The 18,268-nt window shown below is 42.0% G+C and overlaps 1 protein-coding gene across 2 annotated transcripts in view; it reads left to right on the top strand.

Moving 5' to 3' along the window:
• ptpn4a (protein tyrosine phosphatase non-receptor type 4a) overlaps positions 1 to 18,268 on the top strand; it is an 84,095-nt gene that overhangs the window by 26,613 nt on the left and 39,214 nt on the right. For both annotated transcript variants that reach the window (XM_050048217.1, XM_050048218.1), the window contains one exon: positions 8,292 to 8,446. In XM_050048217.1, coding sequence (XP_049904174.1) covers positions 8,309 to 8,446 — 138 coding nt within the window. In that variant the 5' untranslated portion in view covers positions 8,292 to 8,308. The remainder of the gene's footprint in view (positions 1 to 8,291; positions 8,447 to 18,268) is intronic.

Below are 18,268 nucleotides of genomic sequence, written 5' to 3'. Positions count from 1 at the left end.
GAGAAACTTGACTTGACATTCTCCTGTAAACATAATTTGTACGTGTGACTTATTTACACTAGCTCTTTTTAAAACTTGAACCCCACATGTAATAGATTTGTTCCAATACCATTATCGTAAATGCATCTGATACTGCCTAAAATGCTGGATCAGGTATCGGTGAGCGTGTGAGTCTATGCACTGATCCAATACCATGTGATTTATTAATAAACTTAAAAGTGGTTTCACACCCAGATAAAACAGGTGTTTTCCCGGAAATCAGTTCTTCCCCTTCACTTTAAAACCATAGCCTACACAGCAAGTTGCGTTGTGCAGCCACTGGCAACTATTCCAGAGCAGAGACGAAGAATTGATTTGTGGTAAATAGTGTGATGTTAGGTGTTATCAAGAATCGATTTGTAGTAAATAGTGTAACGCTGGGTGTTAGCAAAATGGCAGCAATTTTGCAGTCCTATGGCGTCCATTCTGTATTAATGTTTTACAAAAGCTTGAAGCCATGCCATACAGCAATGATAGCAGTCATTTCACATCCATACAGGGTTAGGATCAAAATTTGGTATCGGCCAAAATGCAAGTTCAGGCATGGGAATAGGTGTGGGAAATGAAAAAAAATATGGGAACATCCCTGCTTTCTAAACCATGTCATTGTAATGGGGTCATGTGTGGGACTTTAAACTTGAACCAAAAAAGTAGGTCGGAAAGTAGCTCTAATGGATGATTACAATGCAAGTTTTGAGTAATAACTGTAATGTCATTTTTTTTTTTTAAATGTATTGCATATTTGTTCTGCACCCTTTTGGTTTCACAGTGGTGAAAGTGTGAGAACTTTCAGAAGAAGGTTGTCTTGCTGAAAAATTTTCTCACCCCCAACCCTTTTTATTGTATTTTCCTGCTATTGTTGTATTTTATGCAGCTACTAGTTTGGCAGCAGACCAAGAGAAACACTTTGACTGCAACATCAACGTCAAATTAGAGCTTTCTTTATAATTTTGAGAAAAACTCTTCTCGTCTCGTCTCGTCTCGTCTCGTCTCGTCTCGTCTCGTCTTTTCTCCTTCAGCAATCACATTACAAGGTGCACTGTATGACTTTACCATCAGCCAGGGCTGCACATGGCTATCCCTAAAGGAGGTCAGAGGTCATTTGCTGCCCACATTCCTTAAGCTGCAACTTCCCTGGTACTCCACCTCCCCCCTGTGCAGACACATTTTCAATGCTTTGTTTGAATCTGTCAGTTACACACACACACACACACACACACACACACACACATGAAACAGCACTCTGTCGACTGTTGTTGCTGCCCTACATAAAATAAGTAGAATTAAAGGGATCATGGGGGGGGGGGGTCGGATGTGAGAGGGGGAGGAGGATGTTAAGTGGAGGGAAAAAGGGTGCGACACCAAACATTGGGAGGAAAAGGGGTTGGCAAGTTCAAACAAGGGCAGGTGTAGGAGTCTAAACAGGGACAGGTAAAGACGTTAAGAGGATGGGTGATTGTGCTGTTTGGGTGCAAAGGACAGAACGACCACGAACAGGAAGTTGGTGTTTTTTTTTAATATAGAAGAACAGCCTCCCTGGCTTAATACCAAGCATACCTCTTGGTGTTTGAAGACAGAATACCTGAAATGTAACATCAGGTTAGATCAGGTGGTGTCATGCCGATGCAGACCTCCACTCTGTATATGGTGCATGTTTCATAATGTTCTTATTTAAATGTTATCTAGATCTGTGAGGACTTTAAAGTTGTTTTTTTCAATCATTTATTATAAAAACTCGCAGCAGTCACAAGCCGTCACACACACACACACACACTGGCACACATCTGTAATTGACCACCTGTTTGTCTGTGGCCTAGTTTCTGCTTTATGAAACACTGTGGAGCAGCGATGTATAATTCCTCTGGGATTCCTAACTGCTATCCTCTTATTTCAATTGTTTTAAAGCAACACAAAGGGACAGAGAAGCCATGCATAGCGTGCCGTTTCAGTTTCTTTTGAAGAAATTGGGGGGTATAAATAGAAATGTATGGGGCAAATGAAGTTCATTAGTTGTCCCATATTTGAACTGGGAAAGTACGCAACTTTTCCTTTGAAGACTTTTGTTCTGTTGGTATAAATAAGAAATATGGGGAGAATCGTAGTTCAGTAGGTAATGTTTGGATAACTTTTACTGTTGTGCTGCTGCGTTTGTGTGAGCAACTATATGTCCTGATTCAGTGGAGCTGTGATTCACAACCTGATTTTGATGTTAGATAACGTGTGTGTTTCTGTATGTATGTGCGGGTCAACGTGTTGCAGCGGAAGTGTTCATACGTGTGTGTATATGAAGGGCGGGTATTCCTCTGTACAGACGGAAAGGCTCCAGGACCGTCTGTGATTGCAATAAGCTGAGAGGGCCAGAGGAGCCCACCACTGAAGGAAGCCTTAGGGTCAAGACACACACACACACACACACACACACACACACACACACACACGCATGCATGCATACACATGCACGCTCCTGCCTGTTTGTAAGCTCTGCTGACTACAGGAAGCAATAATGGTAGCGTGCTTCCGGAGTTCCGGAGGCTTCTCTCAGGGGAGTGTGGCTGCCCTGTCCAGCTCAGCAGAGCAAAACTGAAAAGAAACACAGCAGAGCAGAAAATTATAGAACGTCGAGAATAGAATCGAGTAAAAAAGAAAATGATACCATAGACCAGGATCATGAAGAATACAGTCGAACAGAACAGAAATAATAGAATGAAAAGTATAAATGAGAATGACATTAGGATGTAGAAAAACAGAGCAAACACTACATTACACTAAAACAGACTATGTAGCAATAGTTGGTGTAAAAATCATCAGAACAAAGCAAGTGAGAAAAAATGCTCACACAATTGTTTGAGCCAAGATAAAGTAAAAATAATTCAGCATTTGTCACAGGCTTAACAACAAGCATGGGCTTTTTTGACAAAATCAAATATCACAATATACTTTAGAGAAAACCTTGCTAACATTGTGACAATGTCGGTGCTTTGAAAAGATGTTTATACATTTTTATAATTGAGATAATTAAAAGTCACGGGCAGAGGTGTTATTGGGAAGGAAATATGATTAAATGGTTGCACACTACAGAGATGATCCAGTCCTGCGGTCCGTGGTCTTTAAATTGTCTTCAGCTGGATGCCAGAGAAATGTTAGGACAGGAAGAGTGCGGGGAAGGCGAGGCAGCCTGTGGAGAGAGTCTGTGTGTCAGGCCTCATCATCTATGTACCCTGTAGCTGTAGCACAGTGTGAGCCAGTGATAGGAGAGTGTCCCTCTGTCCTCCCTTCCTCCCTTCCTTCCTTCCTTCCTTCTGCATGGCTTGATCCCTGCTCTCCTCTCCGCTCATCTCGCTGGTTCATTCGCTCTGTTTCCCAAGCTGACATTGCTGCGGCTGGCGTCAGTGTGGGCATGCGTCACAGCAGCAGCATGCATGTTCTGCCTGTGTGCTTGCATGCATTTGTGGCTGTGCATGTGGCTGTACTTGTGCATGTGTGCCTGATTGTGTGCGTGGTTGTCCTGTTGGCAGTCAGAAAAGTGTATCTCACCAGGATGACCTACAGCGTGATCATCATCGGGGCTAGTTAAATATTACCTGCTAGCTGTCAAACACTTGGTCCTACCGGGGCTGCACAATATTGGAAAAAACTGACATTGCAGTATTTACTTTTCCAGGATATATATTGCTAATGAAAAACTACATGACTTTTCACCAGATGACTTGGAATAGCTGTACTTGGAAAGATTTAAGCATGCAGTGCCTGCATGTCCCTTATTAGCAAATGAACTCTGTGTATCCAAGAACCCTTAAATCAAAGTCAATTATGTTATATCAGACAGACTTCTGCTGTAGAGTAGAGTTACCCGTTTGACTCCAGACTGTAGTTGGGGATCTTCGGTTTCTAACTTGGTTAGCTTTAGCCTAGCTTGTAGCTGGTAGCTTTTGCAGGTGACAACGTTGCATTTTTAACCTTTTTTTTTTATAGTTATTACACTGGAACCTGAGTTTATCTAGACATGTTGTGCTGACTGTTGTGGCTTCACTACCCATTAGGCCTGTCACGATAACTACTTTTGTTGGACAGTATATTCTCAGGGAAACAATTGGGATAAGCGGTATTATTGTCATGTTGAGACCATTTTATTTCACTAATATAATTATAATATAATAGCATAATGATGCAGGTACATCCTTTCAAAAGCCACAAACTTTTAATTCATAAGAATATTCAGACATTGGAATTGCAATATGAAAAAAATTCAACATGTTTTTAAAATAGTAGTAAACACTGGTTAATATACAAGAAAATTATAGTACACTTTATAGTAGTAGCCCAAAATAACTGATTTTGAGATCTAATACGAAATTTGGCCAACAAAAACAAAATCAAGTGATGTCCCTTGTGACTAATAGACAAGCTTTGCAAAGCTCCGGGTTACCTCCATATTCTAGCAAGTGTGTTTCTGCGGAATGGATGGCCTGGAAGCTGAGTGGTTTGCTGGTGGGTTTACAGAGTGGAGGGTGAAGTTGTTGGAGGGTAAAACTATAAACCACAGACTTTTTTGCTCATTGCCAGTGGTTGGCAAGCTAATGGCTATTGAAACTGTGCCTCTTCTGCTCAAAAAGTGCAGCTGCAGGCTACCAGTGAGCTACACTGTGTCGTCTTTGAAGTGTTATTTGTCTTTGCACCCTGACAAGTAGGTGAGGGTGGATAGAAAAACAGGGAGAATTGCTGTGCCCAAGTCTTACAGTATAATGGTCCGGGGAAATCCTGCAGTTTATTCTGGCATCATGTTGGCTAAATTGCTGGTCACATTCTTAGGTAAACAAACAGGCATGTGAACAAAACTGTTAATACCAAGGTCAGCAAAAGGATCAAGGTCATGTCCATATATTGCACAATTAGTTGATAACGTACTTATTGTGACAGTCCTACCATCAATGAAAAGCATGCGCTTCACTGTGTCTGGGGTGCCTGATACTCTCCTGTTTGTGTGTGTAGAAAAGTATCTCTTCACATAACAAACCCCACCAGACTCCGTGACATACACACATCACCCACAAGGCCACCTGTCTTATAGTGGAAGGCTTGGCCGATAAGAACCACGCAACTTTTCCTTTTGTATCAAGCACCAAAAAGTATGTAGCATGACCTGTTTGAGTTAATATGCCTTACTTGTTAGATGCTGAAATGATATATCGTGCAGCCCTATATCCTACTCCTCCTGTAACAAAGCTTAGTAGCATCTCTTTGTCTTGTTAGCCCCTCCCTGCCTGATAAATGCTTACATCTTGAAACTCCATGTCCCCAGTTTGTTACGCCGACCTCGGTTTCGCCCAGGAAATTGTTAGCGGAGGTGTTAAGCGCTGTCACCCTGCTGAGCTGAATCAGACAGATGCATCACGTATTGTGATGAGTTCAGTTACCTAATGACAACATCTACTATTACCTCACTCATTATCTATGTTGTGTTATGTACACCTCTGCACTTTCCTTGTGTAGGCTAATGATGTATTTGATAACGGTGTAAGGATTTCTTTCTTCTGATGTTAGTGGGGGAGGTCTTATTTTCAGCCACTGCTATAATACACTGTAAGAAACACGGCAAACTTTCCAGTAAGAATTTGTGATATCCATGCCCAAACAGAGGTAACACTGGTGACATCATCAGGGGTTATTAATGATATCCTGTGCATGTTAAAACCACATGTTAAAGAAGAGCTTGAGTGTCCGAAGGTGATAAGGCACGCTGTCACTACTGTTAGTGGGGGCCTCAACTGTACATTGGTATGTGCATGTGTATATACACTATGCACACCATGTGCCAGTGGTCATGGGGGTTTGTGCTGATGTGTAGTGACAAGCAGCTCAGACACGTGGAGAGCCCTCCATATATACTATACACACACAAATATGCTCACACAGAGCCATCGTTACAAATACAGCAGCTCTTGATGACGGGGCCGTGACCCTCATGGGGTTATTATGTCTCCTGTCAAGACAGATCACCAAAGAATAAAAAAAAGCAGGAGGCAGACAGGAAGGGCAGAAATGCCACTGCAACGGCATATGTTACCCAACAAAATAGAGAAAAATGAAAACTACACAAAAACAGAAAGAGCTGGCACGTGGGACTCTCAGATGGAGATTTTTTTTCCACGAAGAGTTTTCATCGCAGATTGTTTTACTGAGAGAAGGTGGACAGTCCATCTTAGTTACAGCTATAACGATAACAGCTTACCAATATTAAGTTATTAAGTAACATAGTCAAGATGATGAAGTCATAGTAATTATAAGACAATACAAATACAATATGTATTAATTCTCTAATAATCTACAGTGCCCCAGGAATTTAGGAGTCCTAAAACATGAAAACCAGTTAGCGTTTTAGCGCCCCTGGTTCCTTCATCTTGAAGTCAATGGGTTTTTTGAGCGAGTTTTTGGTTAGATGCCTGAAATAAGGTCTGTGGTTAACACACGTTTTGTTCTACAACATAAAATACATCAGGAAATACCCAGCTTGTGAATTTTGAAGCTTTCAGGTGTCTTAAAAAAGGAAGTTGCTTACAAGTGGCTAAAAGAAACTACAGAATGTCATCTTGCTGAACACAGCTGTACAGCCTCGTTTGGTGTCGGCACAAAAGTCATGTGACCAAAGTGTAGTTAGTATATAGCCTTATGTTAGCTTTTACTTCTGGCCATTGCATTTATGCTTAAAATATTCATAAAAGTGGTGTTTATTTGTGAAGATTATCTTGCTGAACAAAACACGTATCATCAACGTTTGTTTGCCACAGAGCTTATGTTCTGCAATAATCCAAAATCCAATGGAAAAATCCCATAGGCTTATTGATGAGGCAACCAGTGTGACGCAAACTTCTGCGTCGGCCCACAAAAACGTCATCCCTGCAGCACTAATCTCACATTTTTGGAAGCATGCATATTCGCCTTCTTGCGCAAAGTTTCACGAGAAAATTAACGCCACTTTCATGTCTGTACACTGAATATGAAGCTACCACCAGCAGCCAGTTAGCTTAGCACAAATTATGGAAACAAGGAGAAAAAGCTAGCCTGGCCCTGTTCAGAGGTAACAAAATCCACCCATGAGCACCTCTACAGCTCACTCATTCACAAGTCGTATCTGTTAAAAAAATGTATATATTTCCCCCAAATTTCTGTCGTTAAGGAATAGATGTATGATATCAGGCTGTAGATGTCAGGCGGGAATCAAAAGTAATACGCTTTTTGGTGAAAAAGGATACATTATTCATACTTATCCTGCAGAGTGAAGCTATACTGCAACATGTAAGAGGCCTTTTTTTTTTATCTTTGATTACTTGGATTTAAGCCACATGCGACCAGTTTGCAATTCCATGGAGATGAGGAAAGTAGTCAGATGCTGCCTCAGTAATAAGGGAGTTTGGTTTGTTGTAAATGGAGCAGCTTCAGATGGAATTATTGTTATTATTTCCACTGATGAGCAGACAGGGCATCCTCAGCCACTGTTGGAGCTGCCGTCACTTATCCACCAATCACTCGAGCCACTCCAGACGGGCCTGTTGATGATGGAATGATAAAATTAAAGTATTATTCAAATTCCTTCTAAATGGATGGTCACGTGTGAAGTTATTAGAATTTAGTGAAAATGAAAATAGTTCAGATTTCATAACTGCTTCTATTAAATGAGGCAGATGAAAGGACTAGATATCCTGATTATTGTGAAATATTCTAAGTAAGCAGTAGAAATATATGATATTCTCTTCTATTAAAGATTGAACGCAGTTACATTTTGACACAATGAAACATGGACGATTGCATTTTAAGCTCTTTTTTCTCTCATTTCATTTCATTTTATAGCAGTGTGTGAGTGATTTAGTGCTGTGCTGCTGTGTAGTTTCCACATCCCCTGGTATTGAATCTGCTGCTTGCCTACTCATTGACATTCTTTTCTCATGAAGCAGTCAGTCTTTGCTGCTCTGCTGTACTTGTACAGGCTTGTCTTGCTGTGTGGCTGCCTTCACTGAGGCAGGAGGGAGAAAAATACATTATGTCGTACTGTACATTGGCTTATTGTGTTCTTTGTGGATGGATTGAGCCTTTTCCAAAGGGGCTTTTCTTACTTAAGCACACCTAGGTTGTCATAAAGTATGTGCACATTACAAGAATAGATACAATGATGGTGAATTTCTTTTCTTTTGCTGTTTCTCCTCTTGTTTCTCTCACTCATCATTTTCTCCTCTCTACTGTGTGTTTGGTTGTTGCAGACCCTGGTAGGAGCGTGATGAGCGCGCGCTTCCACTTGCCTGCTGGCAGATCCTACAATGTCCGGGCGACGGAGCTGGAGCGAGACAGGCAGCACACACAGGTTGTGTGCAACGTACTGCTGCTGGACAACACAGTCCAGGCCTTCAAAGTCAGCGTAAGTACCGCTCTCCCTGGTCCATAAGTATCTTAATCTAGATTTTAATAAACTGAATTTCGAAATATGTGGCAAATGAGAGCATACATTTGTGACCTACATACTGAAGGTTTGACACAAATTACAGGATACATACTGCATTCTGAAAGAACAGATGTTTTCAAACTGTGAAGCACACCTCCCCAGGGGGGAGCGGAGGGAGAGACGAGAGGCGTGAGCCATATTTTGAATCAAAATTCGGAGTTTTAACTCAGTCATATCTGAACATACAGACATGATACACACATTTTTTTATTTTCAGTGTAAATGTCATTGCCTGACAACATCATAGTCTCTGATGTCAATCACACACAAATCTAAGAATAAAGATGCTCCTCATAAATCCAGAACAAGATCCAGTGACAGTACAGACTGTCTGTACATCCATGGGTGCATTGCAAACAGGAACAGCTTATAGCTAATTCAGCATACTTTTCATAATGTCAGTTTACAAATAAACAAATACAGGCTAAAAAGGGCTAATGTTGTAACCCTCTGCTAACTGACTCGATGTCAGTAAGCAGAGGGTAAGCTGACACAGAGTCAGTTAGCAGAGGGTAAGCTGACATAGAGTCAGTTAGCAGAGGATTACAACATTAGCCCTCTGCTAACTGACTCTACGTCAACCTTATAGTTCCTGTGTAAATCTCTTGGTAATATCATAAAAAATGTCCTTTACTGGTTTTAAAAGCTGCATTACAGTAAAGTGATGTAATTTTCTGAACTCACCAGACTGTTCTTGCTGTTCTATTATTTGCATTACCCACTTTGTCATTATACCCACATTACCGATGATTATTTATAGAAAATCTCATTGTGTCAATATTTTGTGAAAGCACCAATATTTAACTCTACAATATTGTTGCAATATCGATATTGAGGTAATTTGGTCAAGAATATTGAGATATTTGACTTTTTCCACCTTGCCCAGACCTACCCCAAATTATGTGCTGTAGAGCATTATATACCCCAGATCCTGGTCATAATGATAATAGGAGTGTGATGGGGAGATGGAGGGGGGTCTTTCGGAGTAGAGCAGTTGTCAAAAGTTTTACTGAGGTAGAGCTCAGTGTGTCAGACTTGGAAAACCTCTGTCAGACAAAATGTGATTCGCCCAATAATTAATAAAACTTTAATAATCAACTTCTCATGTAGGCATAGGTTTTCTTTTTTTACGTTAGGAAACCCATTGAATAACCTCAACCGGACTAATGAAAACCCATCAAAATCACATGGTTGAATTTTTGGTTATACATAAAAAAAAAAAAAAAAGAAGTTCAAAGAGAACATAATAGGTGTGCTCAATGAGCCATGAAGTGACTTAATGTTTATTAAGCCATGAAGTGAGGAGAAAATGAGCAAGCCCTCAAATAGTCCTACATTAACCCAAGCAAAACCCCCAAAAGGAAAAACTAGAAATGAGAGCGCCGATGTTGTGCCCCCTCCTCCCTCTCGCGTCCCTCCCTCCCTTCACTTCTTCCACTGCTGTAAATTTCCCCTCAAGCCCACCTCACATTAACTTGAGAGTTGGTGGGGAAAAGGCCTCTGTGTGTCTCTGCATGTCTGCAGACATTTAAAAAGCATCCCACACTGTATTCTTTCCTACCATATTGTGACAATACTGTCTTCTCTCACACTCAGTAGGTGCTCAGATACAGTTGGGTTTTATCCTGTTTTACTCGAGTCACACCTTGAGAAATAAAGTGTGTGTGTTGTATGTTTTGCCCAAAGCCAGGTGACACGTTGCCTTGTGACTGACATTAGAGTCGTCTGTCACTTCATGTGATAACACATTTCCTTTTCTTTCCCTCGCTCTTTGTGTCTGTCTTTATGTCTCTCTGTCACCGTGTGTGTGATCAGACTTCTGACAGTACGAGTAGGGAAATTCCCTTTGTGAGTCAGAAAATACAATTCCTCTAGTAACATCCCCTCTGACAGATCACATCCTGTTGGTGGTGAAGTGTGTGCGTGTGTGTGTGAGAGTGCATGTGAGCATGTATATGCATGCATGTATAGCTAGAGAAATACACAAAAAAGCACATTATGACTTAAGAGTGGTTACATAATTCTTTACTTGGATGTGAGAGAGAAATGGAGGGCAACCATGTTGGGTTTTGTATGTTTTTGTCAAAAGCTAGCTTGTAGCTGGTTGGTCTGTCTTTTCCTGACTGTCTTTGCTCTTCTGCTCGTTCTGCGGGCCCCTACCAAAAGAACTGAGACGCAAATTCTGCGCATGAACTTTGTACATAAAACAAGTTTTGAGGACTTCAGTGGTTGAGCCAAAAGGCTAATGATCTGCATCATACATCATGTGTTCTCTTCATGGATGGATAATCAGGATTATCATTTTAGCTAGGGATGTCAGTTTTGATTAATTTTGTTTTCGATAATAACCTATAACTAACTAAAAACACAAAATGATGTGAAATTAAAGAGCCATTTTCTTTTGGTCCAGTGCTTAATAAGCCCCTTTTACACTGCTTCGTCAAGGCAGGAATTTCACGCCATTATTCCACCTAACTGTGCTGTGTAATAGGTACAGTTGCAGAATGGGCGGGGCAGATTTGTCTCACATTTAAGCCAGCATCTGAGGTAGTAACAGTGCCGAAACAATCTCTGTATAAACAGGACAGCCTCCAGGACGGGATCATGGGCTGCACAGGTGTGACATTTTGACGACATGTTATGCATACCACCGATCACAGGGAGATTTAAAAAGTAGCTGATAGCAGTTAGCAGCTAACTCAAAGAGGAAGAACAGTGGCTGAAAATGCCCTCAAATTAAGAAAACAATGAGGTGCAGGAGGTCCTTGCACTTCGATCAGAGGCCGAGATCAAACAGGGGACAGTAAATGATTGTTACTGCCATGTTTTGCCGTTGTTATTGTTTACAAAGCGCTGCCAACTTGTGTTAAATGTCATACTAGAGTCTAAAATCACACACTAGAGTGGCATGAGGCTGTTGTTTGGTTCTGTGTAAAAATGCAAAGGCAGCATAAAGACGAGACTTTGTAGTGGCCCTGTGGAGCATATTTGTGTAAAAAAAGCTATTGACTCAATGAGCTTTGGTGCCAAATTTCGAAGCGCTATCCATTTAGTGGTGGTGACATTTAACAGTTTTGTGTTGTACATGTCTAGCTTTTTATTTCATTTCCTGTTTGCTTTGCCGACAGACATCTAGCTAGCTGCTTTAATGTGCAGAAACAGGGTGCCCACTGCCCACCCTCTAGCTAGCCGTGCTTACGCTGCTAACAGTGCTAACAGAGCTAACAGTGATTGTTGACAAGACTATAAAGGGTTGTGTGGCTCAAAATAAAGTCAATCACTCACAGAGGGGACCTTGGGAGAGACAGGGGGATGGCCACAATGTTTCTGCTGCCACACCACCATGGGTTGGGATGGTGGTACCAGTGGTAGTCGCAGAATGAGCAACAATGCCAGCAAGCTCCCACCCGACCCAGGTGGTGAGCAATACAGAGCGGCAGCAGCTAGTTAACCAGTGTAGCATGAAAACTTATTTAGCTCTGTTGTGGTACAGCAAAGTGCTAGTACTTCTACTAAATTGAAATGTAGCTAAATCAACCTGTAGACAGACATGTGTAACTTGTCAAAAAATTCTTGGCGGTTTACTGATTAACGGTTAACGGTTGACATCCCTAATTTTAGTCATTATTGTGAATTTCTATCTTACACAGCTTCTTTTCTTAAATCTCCCCTCTCCGTTTTCTGTCTTTACATCTCTCACTGCACATTTCTCTCCCTCAGCTTCCTGCTCCAGACCCGTTCCCCCCTCCCTGAATCTTGCTGAATGAATGACTCGGTCTCTGTCAGTCTCTCTGTCAGTGTCATTGATCAGACCCCTGCAGCAGCAGTAACTTCCTGGAAAGACAAGCCATCCTGAGAGCAACAATACTTCTATTGATCCTCTCCCTGGCCAACTGGCCTTGATTCTAGCAGAGAGTGAAAATCCAGAAGCAGTCACTTATTGTCATGGGAACCAGAGTGCTTGTGGTGCAGGGGGGGTTGGGGTTGGGTGCACATGAGGGCTTGTACTGATGATCTTATAGATGGGAAGTCTTTGGCTGACCAGTATAAAGCAGAATCTGGTGTAGCTCCAAGACGTGATAGATTACAAGAAATTAAAAAGCCCAACTCACTACTGACCCACCTCTCTACAAATACAAAAGCCGGGTCAGAAGCAAGATTTATTCAGAGTAAAGTGACATGCAGCAGTAACCATAGTAACCACTACACACCACATAAACATTCGGCTGCCTGCAAGAGCTATTTGGTAATGAAGCACCTCTTAATAATGAGCAAGTAAGAGCAGCGAGAGGCGAATAATCCTGCAAAACAGCTGTAATTTACTGCTGAATGAAACCTCTGAATGAATACAAATGCAAGTTATGTGATTTAAAAACCATTAGCAGGGAGCTTTTTCTAAGCCATTTTGTTAGTAACTCCTTCTCCTAAGTTTAACTGATGGCTTTGAAGGCCTTTCGTGTTTTTAGATACCTACTTATTCCTACTTATTGCCTAGTATTCTTCAGCACACTCTACAGAAGCTAGCTGGACATGTTTCCACTGCATGTATTACTTTCCCTTTAGTCATCCCAGACACTTTTTTCTTTAGTACAATCCTAATATGAAAAGCTCCAAGAGTTATCGTGTCGTCTCTGTGACTGGGTGAGCTTAAACGATAGATAACAGCTGCTCTTGTGTGTTTTGGTAAAATTATTTCATTTTAATTATGTGTTAGAGACTTTGTGTAAAAACTGTGGAGAATGGCTCAGCAAATTTGTGTTTGTGTTGTGGGATGGGTGTGTCTGTGGGAGCGTTTGGCTCGCTTTCGTTTCTAATTGCAGAAATGGATATTAGTGCGGGTGGAATACACTATGTGCGACTTGTTATTTAGTTTGTACGTTTTTGTGTCCATAAATATGTGTACATTAAGGTGATGATGATTTTTCAAATACAGTCTGAAGGGAGGAGATGCAGCCCCACCATATGCGACAAGAAACATGCTCCCATTCACTGTCTACTGTAAGCGACTGATTTGCTGAAAGCATGCTCTGATACCTGCGATGCAGATCAGGCTGGTGGTGTGACGAGAGGGCGTGATATTTCAAAAAATTCAATCGATACTCACATCAAGACAGCCAATCAAGCTGCAGGTGCAGCCACAAGCAACCAGCAGGGCAGGGGGGACGCAAATTGGTCATGCATAGTGGAGCTACATGGCATACAACATACAGCCATGAGCAAACTCAGGTGGATGAAACTTGATAAAGTGTCCAGAAATACTACCAGAGACAACAACATTTCGGGAGCCTATTGAGCCCTGAGCGAGCCGGTTGGAGGTGTGCAAAAGTTCACATTGCGTCCAGTTAGGAAGAGGTGCTGGGGCACGGTCACATATGAGTGAATGTAGACAGACACGACAAGCAATCTTGCTGATACAGTAAATACTGCAAACATAATGTTATTGGTACAGTTTGCATCTTCTTTCGTTCTGTGGTTGTCTCCTGACTCACTGCTAACCTGGCAGCATCTCTCATGTGGTTCAGTTTGTATTTTTCATGGCTAGTATCATACAACATCAGCTGGTTAAACTTGGTAACAGTCGATGTCTCCTCCGCACATACTGCTTTGCTAGTGGTTGAGTCACTAAAGTTGAACTCCAAATGTTGCGAAGATGTGACTTTGCTTGGCCACTGCAATGTTTTACTTGCCCTGTCGCTCGCATTGAATGGAAGTGAATGGAAAGCAAGTATTTGCCAATGTTAATTTTGCGCATTTGTGCCCGTGTACTTAAGACAGGCTTTTGAGAAAACAATCTCTGCTGATTATATTGTATGATCTTCATCAGCAGATGAATGGATTATCAATCAGTCATTTAACCTTGTGATATGATTAAACAGCTACTGGAACTTTTTACTGACAAACTAGTCTGAGTGGGCGGAAGTTCGCTGCAGAGATCAGCCTCTCATTGGGTGGAACGAGCCACCCGCTGAAGTCCCGCCCTACCACCTCTGGTTGTGTAGCAGTTTTCAACCGTTTTCAACACGTCCTTTACTAACTTTTGCGGTGTTTGATCTTGTGGGGATGTAGCCATTTTTCTGCCACGGTTCGCGTCCTGTAGGTGATATTTTTGTGAGCGTTACACCAAAACCTGTTTCCCCCCGGCAATATTTTTGCAAGCGCACCATTGCTGTGGCACCGCCCAGAATGACTGTGATTGATTGAAAGAAATACAAGCAGCCGGGGCGTTTTTTTCTCCAATCTTAAAGTGAGAGTCGGCCCAGCCAGACCTTTCTTTTCTTGACAAAGGTCTGGTGAGCGAGACTACTGACAAACTGATCAAGTCTGTGCTTACAAATTTCTGTGAGACCACTATGTAAGTGTAGATTGATGATACTAATATTTAGCAGCCTGATATCTGTTTTTTGGGCACTAATTGTCAGAAAAATAGAATTCAGCTCTTTCACAGCTGTAACATGTAACCTGGCATGTTTTCTTTACTCATAAGAGACAAAGAAGTCACTATCCTTGTTTGTCTGAGTTTACTACAGATTTCTGTGTGTTTTTTTTTTTTTACAGAGGTAGTTGTAAATGACTCCTCCTTCACGTAGTTCTCTTCCTGTCTGGACAAGCTGCCTCACACATTCCTGAATTTCCATCATTGTTTAAACACAAACACGTACATGCAGCACATTCAGCTGTTTCCTGTCAAAGGAAAGACGTAAGGACGGGGAAATAAATGTGTCACATTTTGTATCCTGTGTTAACTTGCCATAAAAACACACAGGGATTTTCTTTCAAGTGCTACTTTGGATTTCAGGTTCAGTGTGATTGATGTTTGGGGTTCTTTTCCCCTCTAACACTTCAGATAAACCCTCGGGGTGAGAAAACTTATCAGAGCATCTCTCCTTCACTCTCCCTCTCTCTCTCAGCCAGTCTCTTGTGCTCTGATTGCGCTCTATCACCACGGCTCCCTCTTCTCTCCTCGCTCTCACGCACACAGACACTATTTCAGTCAGTGGTGCTGCTGGACTGATGAAGATCAACACAAAGAGCGTTTGTCTCGCACTACCGCATCGTCAATCACTTGCTCTCTCTTCTTCTCTCCCTCTGTCTCTATGACTCTCTGTCTTCCTCTTACCATCTCTCAGTCGTCTGTTGTTCTCCCTAACTCTCTCTGTTTTTCTTTGTTGGTCCCTCCTTTAGTATGTGTTCTGTTTCTGTCTTTGCTCTCTGTGACTCTTTCTCTCACAGAGCATGTAGCCAGTGAACTATCCACAGTATGGCTGCTGTCATTTGTTGTGTAAAAGTACAGAGAATGTGCAAAACTGTGTGTGGACATGCTCGCCTCTGTGCATGTCCAGTTTTAACAATGTAATGCTGTTTGCTCCTGCACTGGCGGCGATCGCACATTTGGCTCGCATGCTTTTAGAATACGAGAAGAGGCTAACAAACACACACACATAGACATATATGCACACAAACGCAGAGTGGCGATGGGTTTCCTGGGAGCACAGTATAAAAAGTGCACAGAGGGCTCCCACATCCAGTTTGAAAAGCTGCTTCATACAAAGGAGAGGCAGTGGACACACACACACACACACACACACACACACACACACACACACACACACACACACACACACTCCCTCTCTCTCTCACACACAGTCTCTCATACATGTCTATGAATAGCCTTACATGGATAAACATCATATTAGAGGCTTGCATGTTTTTTTCACTTCCTCATTTTCTTCTGTTCAACCCATGGATGTATAAAGAAAACAGGATACAGCATTGGAGGCGGGGCCCTGTTCATTCTTATGAAAGCTGCTCAGTGTCACATGAAGCTAAAAAAGCTTGATATCTACAGTATGAAATAATCCAGATCTTCTGCATTGTGAGGCCCATAGAGCATGCGCTTAAGAGACTTGACGGTGGCTGAGCAGGACCAAGTGGCTTTCTTTCACCAGTCGAGCGGTTACCTCTGGTTTAGCCCTCCGCTAATTTGAATGGGGTTGAAATGATTTAATCGTGCGGCTCTTCTAGACTTTAGAAATGTTACTGGACTGAATGGATGGGAAAAAAGTCTTCTTTTCCCCGTGCAGTTCCCAGGAGTTTGGTTTGACCAAAGTCTGCAGAATTGTTGAGCTGGTTGAGTCAATACACTTTTCAGTTACTTTGTTAATCAGACAGCCTCTAAATGATGTAGCCAGTTTGTCTCTGAGTAAAGTGTGATGCACACTTCTGTTTTCTAAAAGCCAGTCTCCATTAAAAAGCTTGGTTGGTTGAATTTACAACATCTCTGTAATGCGAGTGCACCAAGTAAGTAAGTAAAGCTTTATTAATATAGCACTTTTTAAACACAGTCATAAAATGCTTACACTCTCTCTCTCACACACACACACACACACATACACTGAAAGTCAAACAAAAGTAAAAAATAAAAACATCAGACAGGGATGGAGTTCTTAAAAAGAGTACCTATAGAAGTTGCTTTTTAGAAGCTGCATAAAACAGTCCAGAGATTCAGCAAATCTGATAGATTGGGGAAGATGATTCCGTAAGGCCAAAACACACCGGCGGCATACGACGCGCGTCAAAACAGCCGCCCCCATTATTGTCTATTTACCAACACACACCGGCTGCGGCTCGATGCACGTCGATGTGCCGCGACGCTATTGTCCTATTTGACGCCGCCGTCATATGATGCCGCCGGTGTGTTTTGGCCTTGAGGGTTGGGGCTAAAACATCGAATGCAGGCTCACCTTTTGTTTTGCATTTGGAGTGAGGGATGGATAAACCCTAAGATTTGAGGATCGGAGTGGTAAAGAAGTAGAATAAGGAACAAGGAGATCAGAAATGTAACTGGGGGCAAGCAGTGCTTTGTATACCGATCAGCCTAAAGATTAAAACCATTGGCAGGTGAACGTTGATCATCTTGTTACAATGTAGTGTTCTGCTTGTAAACCTTTGGTCCTGGTATTCATATTGATGCCAGTCGACATGCTCCACCCACCCAAACACCATTGCAGACCAAGTACACCACCTCATGGCAACAGCAATCCCCATGCCACACCACAAAAAAAAACAACAACTTGTGTACCGCCATGTCCCAAAGATGCTTGATTAGATTTGGAACTAGGACATTTTGAGGCCAGGTTGATGCCTGAAGCTCTTTGTCATGTTCCTCAGGCCATTCCTTAACAGTTTTTGTGGTGTGGTGTATTGTCCTGCTGGATGGCCCACTGCCATCCTGTAGTACTATTGCCATGAAGGGGTGTACTTGGCCTGCAACACCATTTGAGTGGGTGGACCACGTCAATGGGCATCCACATGGATTCCAGGATCAAATGATTCCCAGCAGAACATTGTATTGTTGCAAGATGATCAATGTTATTCACTTCACCCACCAGTGGTTCTAAAGTTTCGGCCAGTCAATGTAATGTAATCAACAGGATTTTGTAGTTTAATCTGCATTACAGGAAGTCGATGAAGGGATTCAAGAACAGGTATAATGTGAGACCAACAGCTAGTTGTCATTAATAGCCTGGCAGCTGCATTTTGAATCAACTGTAGATGATTTAGAGCAGCTTGACTGAGGCACATATTGAGGGGATTGCAATCATTTAGATGGGAGAAAATTAAACTGCTAATGAATAGTTCAAAAACTGTAGAAGACAAGACACATCTGGTTTTTGCAGTATTTCTCAGCTGAGGGAAACAGGACAGGAAGACGTTGGTATCATGATGGTCAAAAGTCAT

Source organism: Epinephelus moara, chromosome 7 (genome assembly GCF_006386435.1).
Source record: "Epinephelus moara isolate mb chromosome 7, YSFRI_EMoa_1.0, whole genome shotgun sequence".
Classification (NCBI taxonomy): Eukaryota; Metazoa; Chordata; class Actinopteri; order Perciformes; family Serranidae; genus Epinephelus; species Epinephelus moara.
The sequence above is the reverse complement of the archived record's forward strand: the minus strand, read 5'-3'. Positions and strand labels throughout refer to the sequence as shown.